The 12,745-nt window shown below is 40.2% G+C and overlaps 1 protein-coding gene across 12 annotated transcripts in view; it reads right to left on the bottom strand.

Annotated features, from left to right (window-relative positions):
• Positions 1-12,745, bottom strand: part of znf532 (zinc finger protein 532) — a 177,346-nt gene that overhangs the window by 75,682 nt on the left and 88,919 nt on the right. The window contains exon 1 of one of the 12 annotated variants that reach the window (XM_072252272.1): positions 5,673-5,896. The exons of 10 other annotated variants lie outside the window; for them this stretch is intronic. Coding sequence is in view for 1 of the 2 variants with exons in the window: in XM_072252261.1 (XP_072108362.1) it covers positions 5,518-5,548 (31 nt within the window). In the remaining variant the exon portion in view is untranslated. One more of the 12 variants, XM_072252261.1, reaches the window with a different exon arrangement.

The raw sequence follows: 12,745 nt of genomic DNA, 5'->3' as shown, positions 1-12,745 counted from the left end.
TTTGAAACAGTTAATTTCCCAGTGCAGGTTTTGCTGTGCAATTGAGCAACTCAAGAAAGACGACTTTAAAATGATACAGCATGAATGTTATTTTGAATGATCATCTAATTTAATAAATACACTGCTGGGCATGCTCACTATTTATTTAATTGCTATTATTAGCCCCTGCTATCTGGAATGGTAGTGGTGCTGTCTTCACAGTTGCAAAATATAATTAGAAGTTGGGGAATAGTGTGAGCATGGGCTGGAGATTTAAGAGCTTCTGTAAATCAAGCAATGTCAATAGTAAAAGTATCCCAGAAAAATGTGGATGCATTTTGCAAGTTACATCAGGGATAGTTTTTGAGATAGTACTGTGTGCAGCTTAACTTTTAGTTCATAGCAACTAAAATGCTGGAGGAACTCAGCAGGTCAGGCAGCATCTATGGAGAGTAATAAAGATTTGACATTTCGGGCTGAGTCCCTTCTTCAGGCATCAACTCTTTATTCCTCTCCACAGAAGCAGCCTGACCTGCTAAGTTCTTCCAGCATTTTGTGTGTGTTGCTGTGGATTTCCAGCATCTGCAGAACCTCTGGTGTTCATTTTATGTCAGATTTTTCAATAAATAAAATCAGAGTAAGTGAATAATAATAATAATTACTTGTCCATCATTGAACTGTCCCCACAACCCAACAGACTCACTTTCAAGGACTCTTCATCTCATGTTCTCAATATTTATTGTTTATTTATTATTATTATTTCTTTCTTTTTGTATTTGCACAGTTGTCTTGCACACTATTTGAACACCCAAGTCAGTGCAGTCTTTAATTGATTTTGTTATAGTTATTATTCTATGGATTTCTTGAGTATAAAAGAATCTCAAAGTTGCAAATGGTGACATATATGTACTTGATAATAAATTTACTTTGAACTTTGAGAGATTTCTGGTGTATAACGTCATGAATAAAAAGTCTGCAGATTTTACTGTAGCACAGTGGTTACAGTACCAGGGACCTGCGTTCGATTCCCACCACTGTCTGTAAGGCGTTTGTACGTTCTCACCGTGGCTGTGTGGGTTTTCTCTGGGTGCGACAGGTTCCTCCCACAGTGCAGAGATACATTAGATGGTAGGTTAATTGCTCATTGTAAATTGCCCTGTGGCTAGGCTAGGGTTAAATCGGGGGTGGCTGGGTGGCATGGCTCGAAGGGAAGGACCTATTCCATGCTGTATCTCAATCAATAAGCAAATTAAATTAAATTAAATATACTACTATGCAAAAGTCTAGGGTGCCTAAGACTTTTGCACTGTATTATATATTGGTTAAAATCCGAAGGTGGTTGGGAAACAAATAACTTAGCTTTGTAATAAATGTTATTTGTTAACTGGAAAAACATAATATACAGTACTGTGCAAAAGTCTTAGGCACCCTTGCTAGATATGTGCCTAAGACTTTTGATCAGTACTGTACATGCTTTCCACAGAAACTAAAGGATATCTTCTTTAATTTAAAGGGCAATCTTACTAATAAGTGAAAGGAGGGCTTTTAAAATTAAATACGTTTCATTGCATTTTTCAGAAATGCTCAAAGTCTATTGATATAAAATAGCACAATAATAAATCTAATACGGAATTTGAGAGAAACTTCTTTTTGTCCTGTGACAAAATTGTTAAACTAGGTAATCAAGGTAAAATTGTGGTGAATTGTCTAAGTTTATTTCTGAATAATAAGCGCAACAGGGTGAAACATTGAACAGAGAGTTAAAGAAAGCTGGTCAACAATGGTTGATATGGGGCATTTTTCAACATTGTATTTCATTTGCAACTTTTTAACCCATTCTTCTAATCTGTTCAAGTCTTTCTGCAGTCTACCTGTTTCCTCAACACTACCTGCCTCTCCACCAATCTTCGTATCATCTGAAAACTTGGCAACAAAGCCATCTATTGCATCATATAAATTGCACATTGCCTGCTTCACTGCCACTGCTACTGTGTGATCGAGACCCTATATCCTCGGCTTTGCCTATTGCCTGTTGCCAGGGCCGGGGTTGAAGCACTCGGCAGAGATGGTGCTCAGTGCTCAGTGTCAGAGGGCTGGTCAGAGGCTCGAGGTTTTCAGGCAGACTCAGACTGTGGTCGGGTGCTTCCAGGATGCTGCATCGGCAAGTTTGGGAGGGAGAGTTTCTCCCTTCAACCGTCTGTGTGAGATGATGAGACTTTCGAGAGACTTTGGGACTTTTTTTTTACCGTGCCCATGGTCTGTTCTTCATCAAATTACAGTATTGCTTTGCACTGTTGTAACTATATGTTATAATTATGTGGTTTTTGTCAGTTTTTTTTAGTCTTGGTTTGTCTTGTGTTTCTGTGATATCATTCTGGAAGAACAAATTGTATCATTTCTTAATGCATGCATTACTAAATGACAATAAAAAAGGACTGCGTGTCTTCATAATCTAATCTAATAATCTAATCTAATCTAAATAATTGATATACAGCATAAAAATAAGCGGTCCCAGTACCAACCCCTGTGGAACACTACTGCAGCTAACCAGAAAGGATTCTTTTTATTCCCAATCGCTGCCTTCTACCAATCAGCCAATAATCTAACTATGCCAACAACTTTCCTGTAATACCATGAGCTCTTAATTTGCTAAGTAGCCTCATATGTGGCACTTTGTCAAAGGCCTTTTGAAAGTCCAAATATACAACATCTACTGCATCCCCTTTATCTATCCTATTTGTAATCTCCTGAAAGAATTCCAACAGGTTCATCAGGCAAGATTTCCCTTAAGGAAATCAACCTGACTCTGTCCTATCTTGTCCTGTGTCACCAGGTACTCTGTAACCTCATCCTTAACAATTGACTCCAACATCTTCCCAACCACTGAAGTCAGGCTAACTGGCCTATAATTTCCTTTCTGCTGCCTTCCTCCTTTCTTAAAGAGTGGAGTGACATTTGCAATTTTCCAGTGCTCTGGAACCATGCCAGAATCTAATGATTCTTGAAAGATCACTACTAATGCCTCCGCAATCTCTACTGCTACCTCTTTCAGAACCCTAGGGTGCAGTTCATCTGGTCCAGGTGACTTATGTACCCTTAGGTCTTTCAGCTTTTTGAGCACCTTCTCCCTTATAATAGTAACTGAAGTCATTTCTCTTCCCTCACACCCTTCAACACCTGACACACTGCTAGTACCTTCCACAGTGAAGACTGAGTTTAGTCTAATTCTGAAGGGCTCAGTTTGCAATTCCCTCCAAAGTCATTCAAAACCAAGAAAAGTTCTTTATTTTGTTTCACATTTGCCACATTTTTCTCTTTATGAAACTTGCGGCAAATATGAAATGGACTACAGAACAAAATAAATTACTGCAGATTCATCTAATATCATCGCATGCTGTAATAAATGAATAATGAAAAATAAAGAATAGCATATGAAAAACACAAGCCTTTGAGATTGAAGTGTGGTGAATTTTGATATCCAGCACAATTAGCCCAGATTATCTCTTCTCTAACAGAACACATCAACACATACTCACTGTGTGTCTCAACTACAGTAACAGTCTCCCTGCTGATAAAAATGGTTGAGCTCCTTTCTGCTTGCTCAGTGACAGGTACATTATGGTTTATTACCTTGGCAATCAAATATTGTTACTTCCCTATTATTCAGGATTTCAACAAGAGATTTTAACAGCTGGGAATAGATTCCCCAAAGACACACCTGTCTGATGAACTATGCTGATCAACTCATTAGGCCAAGTCCAAGCTATGCACAAAAGGACACAGAATATAGTGAAAGCTGAATTGCTGTTTTTTTTTCCACTTGGTCAGAGACTAAATGTCTCTTGCCATCATCATCATGAACAATCATGCTTATTTAGCCTCCAACCTGATGGCACAAACATCGATTTCTCCAACTTCCAGTAAACATCAATGCCTCTGACCGCAAAATCCTACAAAAGGTAATGGATTTGGCCCAGTACACCACAGGTAAGGCCCTCCCAACCATTGAGCACATCTACATGAAACAATGTCGTAGGAAAGTGGCATCCATCATCAAAGACCCTCACCACCCAGGCCATGCTCTTTTCTTGCTGCTTTCATCAGGTAGAAGGTACAAGAGCTTCAGGATGCATACCACCAGGTTCAAGAACAGTTACTACTCCTCAACCATCAGGCTCTTGAACAAAAGGGGATAACTACTCTTTATCTTATTAATTCATGCTCTCATTATTAATTGCTATTTATTTATATTAGCATTTTCAGAGTTTGTTGTTTACTATGCTCTACTTGATCTTTCATCAATCCTGTTATAGTTACTACTCTATAGACTTGCTAAGTATGCCGACAGGAAAATAACACCTCACAGTTGTATGTAGTGACGTGTACATACTCCGATATTAAAAGTTACCTTGGACTTCGAACTTTGAAATTCTCCCTCCTCCCTCTTCTCTTTCTCCATTCCCCATTCTGGTTCCTCTCTCACCCCTTCTCTTCTTCTCACCTGCACATCACCTCCCTCTGGAGCCCCACCTCCCCCCCTTTCTCCCAGGGTGGTCCACTCTCCTATCCTATCAGATTCCTTCTTCAGCCTTTTAAACTCTTCCACCTATCACCCCACAGCTCCTTGCTACATCTCTCCTGCTACCCATTTCCTGTCAGCTTATACCCCTTCCCTTCTCCCACCTTCTTATTCAGGCTTGGTCCCTCTTCTTTTCCAACTCTGATGAAGGGTCTCAGCCCAAGTTTTCCCTCTCCATAGTTGCTGCCTGAACTGCCGAGTTCCTCCAGTATTTTGTGTGTTGCTCCTTATTTTTACATCATTTTTGGTAAAAAGAGAAACATCCCAAGGTATCTGATGAGAGTTGTTAAAAATTCTACTTTATTAAAAAAGGAATCACTGAGCTGCTATATTCCACGACCAAAGGCAACATTTGTGGCATATCTAACTGAACAACAATGTCTATCAACCTGAAGACATTTGTCATGAAAGGATTAAATTCACCCATTCTTCTATACAGTGCTACAGATTTCACACAAAATCAGAAATTCCCACAACTGTAAAATATTCTTTATTATATATGATTTTTAAAAATTTAGTTTATTTTTAATTTAGCGATACAGCACAGAATAGGCCCTGTGAGCAGTGCTGCCTAGCAACCCCCAATATCCTAGCCTAATCGCAGGACAATTTTCAATGACCAATTCACCTACCAACCAGTACATCTTTGGACTGTGGAAGGAAACCCACCCAGTCACATCGAGAATGTACAAACTCCTTACAGACAGCGACAGGAATTGAACCAAAGTCACCAGTAAAGCGTTGTGCTAACTTTATATGTGCTTAACACATCCCTACTAAGCAACAGTTTCATACAAACCCCTAAACCTTCTTGTTCAGCCAAGAATTTCTTGCTCATCTCGAAACCTACAATGACAAGCTACTATTTACATAACATTCCTTTATCACAAATGGCTCCTCAATAATCAAATCCTTACAGTTCATTTTTTTCAAAAAAAATTACTTGTGCCAGTCCTTACGAAAATGGCTTCTGAAGGCCCATTCTCTCATCTCAAACCTCTGCTGTCTTGCAGCTATACGCCATCAGGATGCTTCAGAAGTAAACCTGACGAAAATCCGGAGCTGGTGTCCCAAAGGCAGTCCTACAGTTCAGTGCAACGCTGCCGGTACCTACTGTATCAGTTTTTGCCATTCCTTTGGATTCATCAACTGCGTGGAGAGGGGGAGCCTGCTTCATGGGCAACAGCTTTCTCTCCATATTGTACTGCCCTGGTTTGAGTATCACATAGATAACTGGGACACAACATCCATGGTCGATGCCAACCGACAGAGCACCGCAACCATTAAACCATTAGATTGTAGTAAAAAACCTTTGGCCTCACTAAAATCCTTCACGGAAGTAAATATGTCATTTGTAATTTGGATTTCCAGCAACTGTAGTATCCCGTGTTTATGATATGTTATCTGGTCTGCCTCCTGACGTGACTAACTCAGCACTGGGGCAGCATGATAGCGTAGTGATTAGCATAATGCTATTACAGTGCCAGTGACCTGGCTTCAGTTCCCACTGCTGTCCGTAAGGAGTTTGTACATTCTCCCCATGACTACGTGGGTCTCCTCCCACATTCCACAAAGACATACGGGTTAATAGGTCACATGGGTGTAATTGGGCGGCACAGGCTCGTGGGGCTAGAAGGTCCTGTTATTGTGCTGTATCTCTAAGAAACTGCCTTCCTGGTTCAGGGACAATTATACGTAGACAATAAATGCACTGTAAAAAGAAACTACCTCTGACATACAGTACTTAAGGGCTTTGATTGGGACAATAATATTATTTGACTTACTGGGGAAAATTCACAAGGCCATTCCAATAAAAACATAAAAGGGTCTCATAAATTTATACCAAGGAAAGAGGTGGGTCTCTGTTTAACATTTCACCTAAAACTCCATTAATCAGGCCTCATTCGGAGTACTGTGTGCAGTTTGGTCAGATATCAATAAGATTGAAAGAGTATATAGAAAATTTACGAGGTTGCCAAGACTTGACAGTCTCAGTTATATAGAAAGACTGAATAGGTTAGTACTATCCTCCCTGAAGCGTAGGAGAATATGGGGAAGATTTGACATTGGTGTACAAATTATGAGTGGTATCAATGGTGGGACCAAGGACGACATCTAGTCCAGACTCAGCAAAGCCAGAAACATCTTCAGATCAATGAGCAGCATATGGAGATCGAACAAGTATAGTGTGCATACCAAATTGAAGCTGTACCAGAACTGTGTTCTGTCCACACTCTTGCACGGGTCAGAATGCCGGTGTATGACAGAAAACAACCTCGCCAAGCTGTCATCATTCCACACCATGAACCCCTTGGCCCTATTTTTTGACTAAGAAATATCTCGAAGTACACCCTACTCCTTCAGTGTCATCAAGAGTATATGGCCACAATCATCATGAGGAAACGATGCAGATAGACTGGGCATGTGATGAGAAGAAAGACCAACTCTGTCATCAAGACAGCACTTCACTGGACTTCTGAAGAGAGGAGGAAACACGAGAGACCAAAGACAACTTAGCATCGTACAATAGAGGCAAAAAAAGAGGACCCTAAACCACACCTGGGGCACAATAGAGAAGACAGCCAAGAACAGAGAGAGATAGAGGACTTTCATTGCTGCCCTAAATGCCAGCAGTGTAAGAGGTGTAGCTCCCCCCGGCCAGCCTTGGGGTCGCTCGGCTCGCTGTCGTCTAGGGAAACAGCCCTCGGCCCCACCAAACTGGGTAATTAGTTTGTGTGGATGCTGTGTGATGTACCCCACCCCGCCCAAATAAACAGACAATACACCAGATACGATTAAATGATTTACAGTTTATGGATATTATTGGAACTATATAATTAATAGACAATAAAAAATAAAAGGAAAATCAAAGGCGCCACACTTATCAAAGTTCAATCTCTTCGTGCACAAACAGTTGGAGCTCAGGACCCTTCTTCTTCACCCTGTGACCCCTTAGACGCCTTCGACCAGCCGCCTGGGACCAACAACGGTGGTCGACCAGACGCTCCACACGAGTCCGTCTCCATCTGTTCTCCTCATCGAACGCCCAGCTCGGGGTCCGACCCCATTAACGGACTCACAGCACCTGGTCCATCCTCTGTCTCTCTCTCTCCCGCCTTCTGCACCAAAACCCCACGCATACAATATCTTCAGACACACCAAAAGTATAACAACTATTGCAATTGGTTCATTCGTCCTCTTATCGATAATCCAAAACAGACTGCTAGCGGGAAGGACTTTCTCAGCAGTTAACATAACAAAGAAGCCCTTTCAATTATAACATAACAAAGAAGCCATTTTAATTAGACTATGCAGTGACATAAAAAAAAGAAAGCCCTTACGGAGGCATTTGATGATGATGATATTGAAATACAAATTATGAATGGTACTGATAGGGTAAATGCAAAAATGCTTTTTCCACTGTGATTGGGTGAGACTATGACTCAAAGTCATAGGTCAAGGGTGAAATATTTAAGGGGACCATGGGGGGAATTTCTTCACTCAGTAGGGTGGTGAAAGTATAAACCAGCTGCCACTGGACGTGGTGGATATGGATTTGATTTCAACATTTGGATAGGTACATGGATGAGAGGGATATGGAGGGCTATAGTCCAAGTCCAGGTCGAAAGGACTAGGTAGAATAACATTGTAGCATGGATTAGATGGGCCAAAGGGCCTGCTTCTCTGCTACAGTCATTACAGCACAGGAACTCCATAAACTCAAGTTGCTAAAATGGAACTTGGACTCACAATCCTCTGGCACAAGCTGAGTCCCTGCTGACACTAAGGCATTAAGGAGTTGAGCAAATGGAACTTCCAACAATTCAGTCAGTGATCGAAGGTTATCTGGTAATAAGGGAGAAGGGGATGATCCCACAGAAGGCCTCGATTACATCATATTAGCCCCCCTTCCCTTCAAAGTGTTGTTAGAAGAGGAAGACTGATGTTATAGTGAGCAATTGACATGCCAGGGTTGGTTTACTTGTCAGTCAAAAGCCACTTCTACTGTGTCGATCACTGATTGGCCCGTTTGAAGTATGCAGCATCTGTTTCCTATTGGTTGCCTTGAGTGCCATGGCAATAAGCTTAAATAAGCATAACTAAGCAGTTAAAAAAGATACGACTGCAGCCAGCCCCCAGCTCCAAACTGTCCTGAACAAAACACAAATAGTTAACTTATTCCCTTTGCTTTTACCACATTCCCCACCCCCGCCACTATTCACATGACTATTTACCATACTAAAATTTGACAACACAAAATACAATGCAGATAGAGAACAGACGCATGGCCACTACAAGATTCTTTAAATGTGGGAATATGGCTAGTACTGCCAAAGCCAGGATTTTTGTTTTGTTATCTTAAATCTAAGACTCTTCTGTGCATTTTTGACCTTCCTCAGTAGGGTCCACCTATCGTATGCCAGCTCTTGTTCCACCTCTTCCCTCCATCTTTTTATACTTGCTAACTCCTCTCTACTTTTCAGACCAGATGAAGGGTTAACCCTGACCATGAACACCTAATGATCAATTGTCATCCATTCTATTTACCTATGGAGTTCCCTCCATAGTCCTGACTACAGTTTCCACACCACCAGTGGCTGACTATATGTGCCTGAGATACTGCATAATGCCATCTCCAAATAAGGAAAACTCCATCCTGACGCATTTCAAATCATAGTCGGAGACTTCATTGCCGATATTTACTGCTTATTTATTTATTGTTTCTTTCTTTTGGTAAGTTTTTTTTCAGCTTTATTAACTGTATATCTATATCTATATATATCAATTTGTTGAAGTCTAGCTGTAGAAGATTACGTATCAATAAAAAGATTTTTATATTTGCACAGTTTGTTGTCTTTTGGATACTGGTTGAACGCCCAAGTTGGTGTGGTCTTTCACTGATTTTGTTAGGGTTATCATTCTATACATTTATTGAATATGCCTCCAAGAAAATCAATCTCAGGGTGGCATACATTGACATATATGTACTTTGATTTACTTTAAAAACAGAAAATTCCAGAAATACTCGGCATGTATCTGTGGGAAGAGAAACAGCTAGCGTTTCAGATCATATACCCTGCTGAAGTTTTCCAGCAATTTCAAGTTCCCAATCGTAAACATTAACATTAAACACTACTTTTGTTTTATATACCCTAAGAAAATGCAGCACCATAAAGCAATTGTAAACACTTGTGAAACTTTGCTTGGTCAAGAGATTATCTCAATTTCGACACATATTGAATATTGCTCTTTGACATCACAAACAGGAGTGTTTGTTTGAACAAAGTGGATATACACTAACTGGCCACTTTATCTGTAGCTCCTGTACAGAATAGAGTGGCCACTGGTGTATGTTTGTGGTCTTCTGCTGCTATAGCCCAACCACTTCAATGTTTGATGTGTTCTGTGTTGAGTTGCTCTTCTGCACACCAATGTTGCAACATACAGCTACTTGGGTTACTGTCGGCTTCCTGTAAGATTGAACCAGTCTGGTCATTCTCCTCATTAAGAAGGCAATTTCACCCACAGAACTGCCACTCAATGGATTTTTTTTTTGTTTTTCACACTATTCTTTGTAAACTCCAGAGACTGTTATGGTGAAAATCCCAGGAGTTCAGCAATTTCTGAGACACTAAAACCACCCCATCTGACACCACCAATCATTCCACAGCCAAAGTCACTTAGATTACACCTTTTCCTCATTCTGAACAACTGAACCTTGTGACCATGTCTGCATGCTTTTATGCATTGGGTTGCCACCACATGATTGGCTGATTAGATATTTGTATTAATGAGCAGGAGATGGGTGTACTTAATAAAGTGGCCACTGAGTGTATTATAAAAACAATCAGCAGAAAAACTTGGAACTTTTCAAACTGGATCATGTTATGCAAGTTTATGGGAGCTCAGATGATAGGAAGTCACTGATCTGCTTAAAATGTACTTCAATATTAATGAAATGATAAATTAAGCATGCAGCTTGGGATATAATTGCACCTTTCAACACACTCACTTTCAAAAAGAAAAGGTGCCTGACAATAAATACACTCCATTTTCCGCATCAGTTGAAACTTCTCAATGAAAGTGGATTGCGCAAGAGAAATAATTAATGTCATGAGGAAATTGAGCTGTGATCAAAGCTGTATCAAATTAACATGCGCACATGAAATTCCTGATGAGATAAGCGAAACAACATTATAATGACAGGAAGTCAAAAATAGACTCAGCTCTAAATGGTGGATGTACAATACAGCAATGACATTATTGATTCCTTGCTGCAAGTTACCAGTAGGGGCACTGACAGCATTTTAAACAGTATTAACTAAGCAATGGTAGGCTTTTATGGAGCAGAGCCACCAATAAAAGCATAAGCTCACTCAAACTGCTGTCTTGCGCTGTAACAGGAAAGCAGCATCCATCATCAGTGTTTTATTCAGCATAAACAAGCCACAGGCATCATACTGAGACACTCTTGGAAGAAGAGGCCTGCTTGGTCCAATATTACTTTGCATTTTCATATGCTAAAGATCAAAGGTAACAGCAATTTAATTATATAGTTACAGTATATCTACAATGCTTCCTTTGAATTACACATAGCTTTCAAACACCTCCTTCTTTATACCTACACTCCAGACACCCAAAGTGAATGTTACTCTCCACTGACTCTAGGCCATATTCATGCATATGCAGGCATCCAAGGTCTAATTGTTCTGAGCTGTGTTTTAAATTCGACCTGCAATCCACATTCAAATCTGAAAATTGGTTACTGGTGAAATTAATATTAGCAATATGCCCTAACTCCATAATACACCCTAGCACAGTCCATGCTCTCTTCTTCGTGCTGCCATTGGGAAGGAGGGGTATGGGGTTCAGGACCCACACCACCAGGTTCAGGAACAGTTGCTCCCCTTTGACCATCAAGCTCCTGAATCACTCAACTTCACTGATCCCAACACTGATCCCACAACATAAGGACTCAATTTCAGGGACTCTACAACTTGATATTTATTGCTCATTTATTAGTAGCGTATTTTTTTTGTATTTGAACATTTTGTTCTCTTTTACACATTGGTTAATTTGTCCATCTTTTGTTGCGTGCAGTTATTCATTGATTCTATTGTGCTTGTACTTAGTATGAATGCCCACAAGAAAATGAATCTCACGGTTGTACATGGTGACATATTTGTACTTTGAAAATAAATTTACTTTGAACTTTATCTACAATGAAATCTGGCCAGTTGCAAAACTAATATAATATCTAATACCGAACATACACAGGAAAAAGCAGTCCATACCTCGGGCCAAGACCCTTCTATAGGACTGATGAAGGGTCTCCACCCAAGGCACTGTGACACTTAATCTTCTCCATAGATGCTGCCTGACCTGCTGAGTATTCACAATTCTCCACCCCACTGTTACAGGTTAATACAGCTCCCCAGTCATACAGAATCAAGATTCAGGATTGTTTAATGTCATTTCCAGTCCACAAGTGTAAAGGAGAATGAAATAATTGATACTCCAGATCTGATGCAGCCCAAAAAAACACAATAAAGATAAAAACACAATAAGATGAAGCAAAAGATAAATCACACAAAATACTCAAAAGTTGTCAAGTGAACAAAATATATTTCAGTCACTGTGCAAAAGCAAAGGCAGAGAGCGGCTCATTGTCATTGTAAAGGCAGCTGAAAGGCAGTTTCGGTTCCTCCAGCATTTTGTGTGGGTATAGCTCTGTATTTACAGCAAGGGCAGAACCTCTTGAGTTAAAACTTAACAGACATGTTAATTACTTAGAAATCCAACTGTGCTTTAACCTTCTGTGAAAGCTCTGCACAAATGCAATATAAATGTGATTGAGAGAAAGGTTACCTTACCAACAAAATTTTAACAAAGAACATTGCAGCACAGTACAAGTCCCTCGGCCTATGATGTTGTATTGATCTTTTAGCCGACTCCAAGGTCATTCTAACCCTTTCCTCCTACATAGCCTTCCAATTTTATATCATTCATGTAAATGTATCCATACACCCATTTTGCTCATAATTACTGAATGTCTTCAAATGTAACAGGAAAACTCTAATTCACCACACACACAAAATGCTGCAGGAACTTAGCAGGTCTATAGAAGTGGCTAAACCGTCAACCTTCGCAGGGTGAGACCCTCCCATAACCTTTCTATTCTGGCGT

Source organism: Mobula birostris, chromosome 3 (assembly GCF_030028105.1).
Source record: "Mobula birostris isolate sMobBir1 chromosome 3, sMobBir1.hap1, whole genome shotgun sequence".
Taxonomy (NCBI): Eukaryota; Metazoa; Chordata; class Chondrichthyes; order Myliobatiformes; family Myliobatidae; genus Mobula; species Mobula birostris.
Note: the sequence above shows the minus strand (reverse complement) of the source record. Positions and strands in the feature narration are given on the sequence as shown.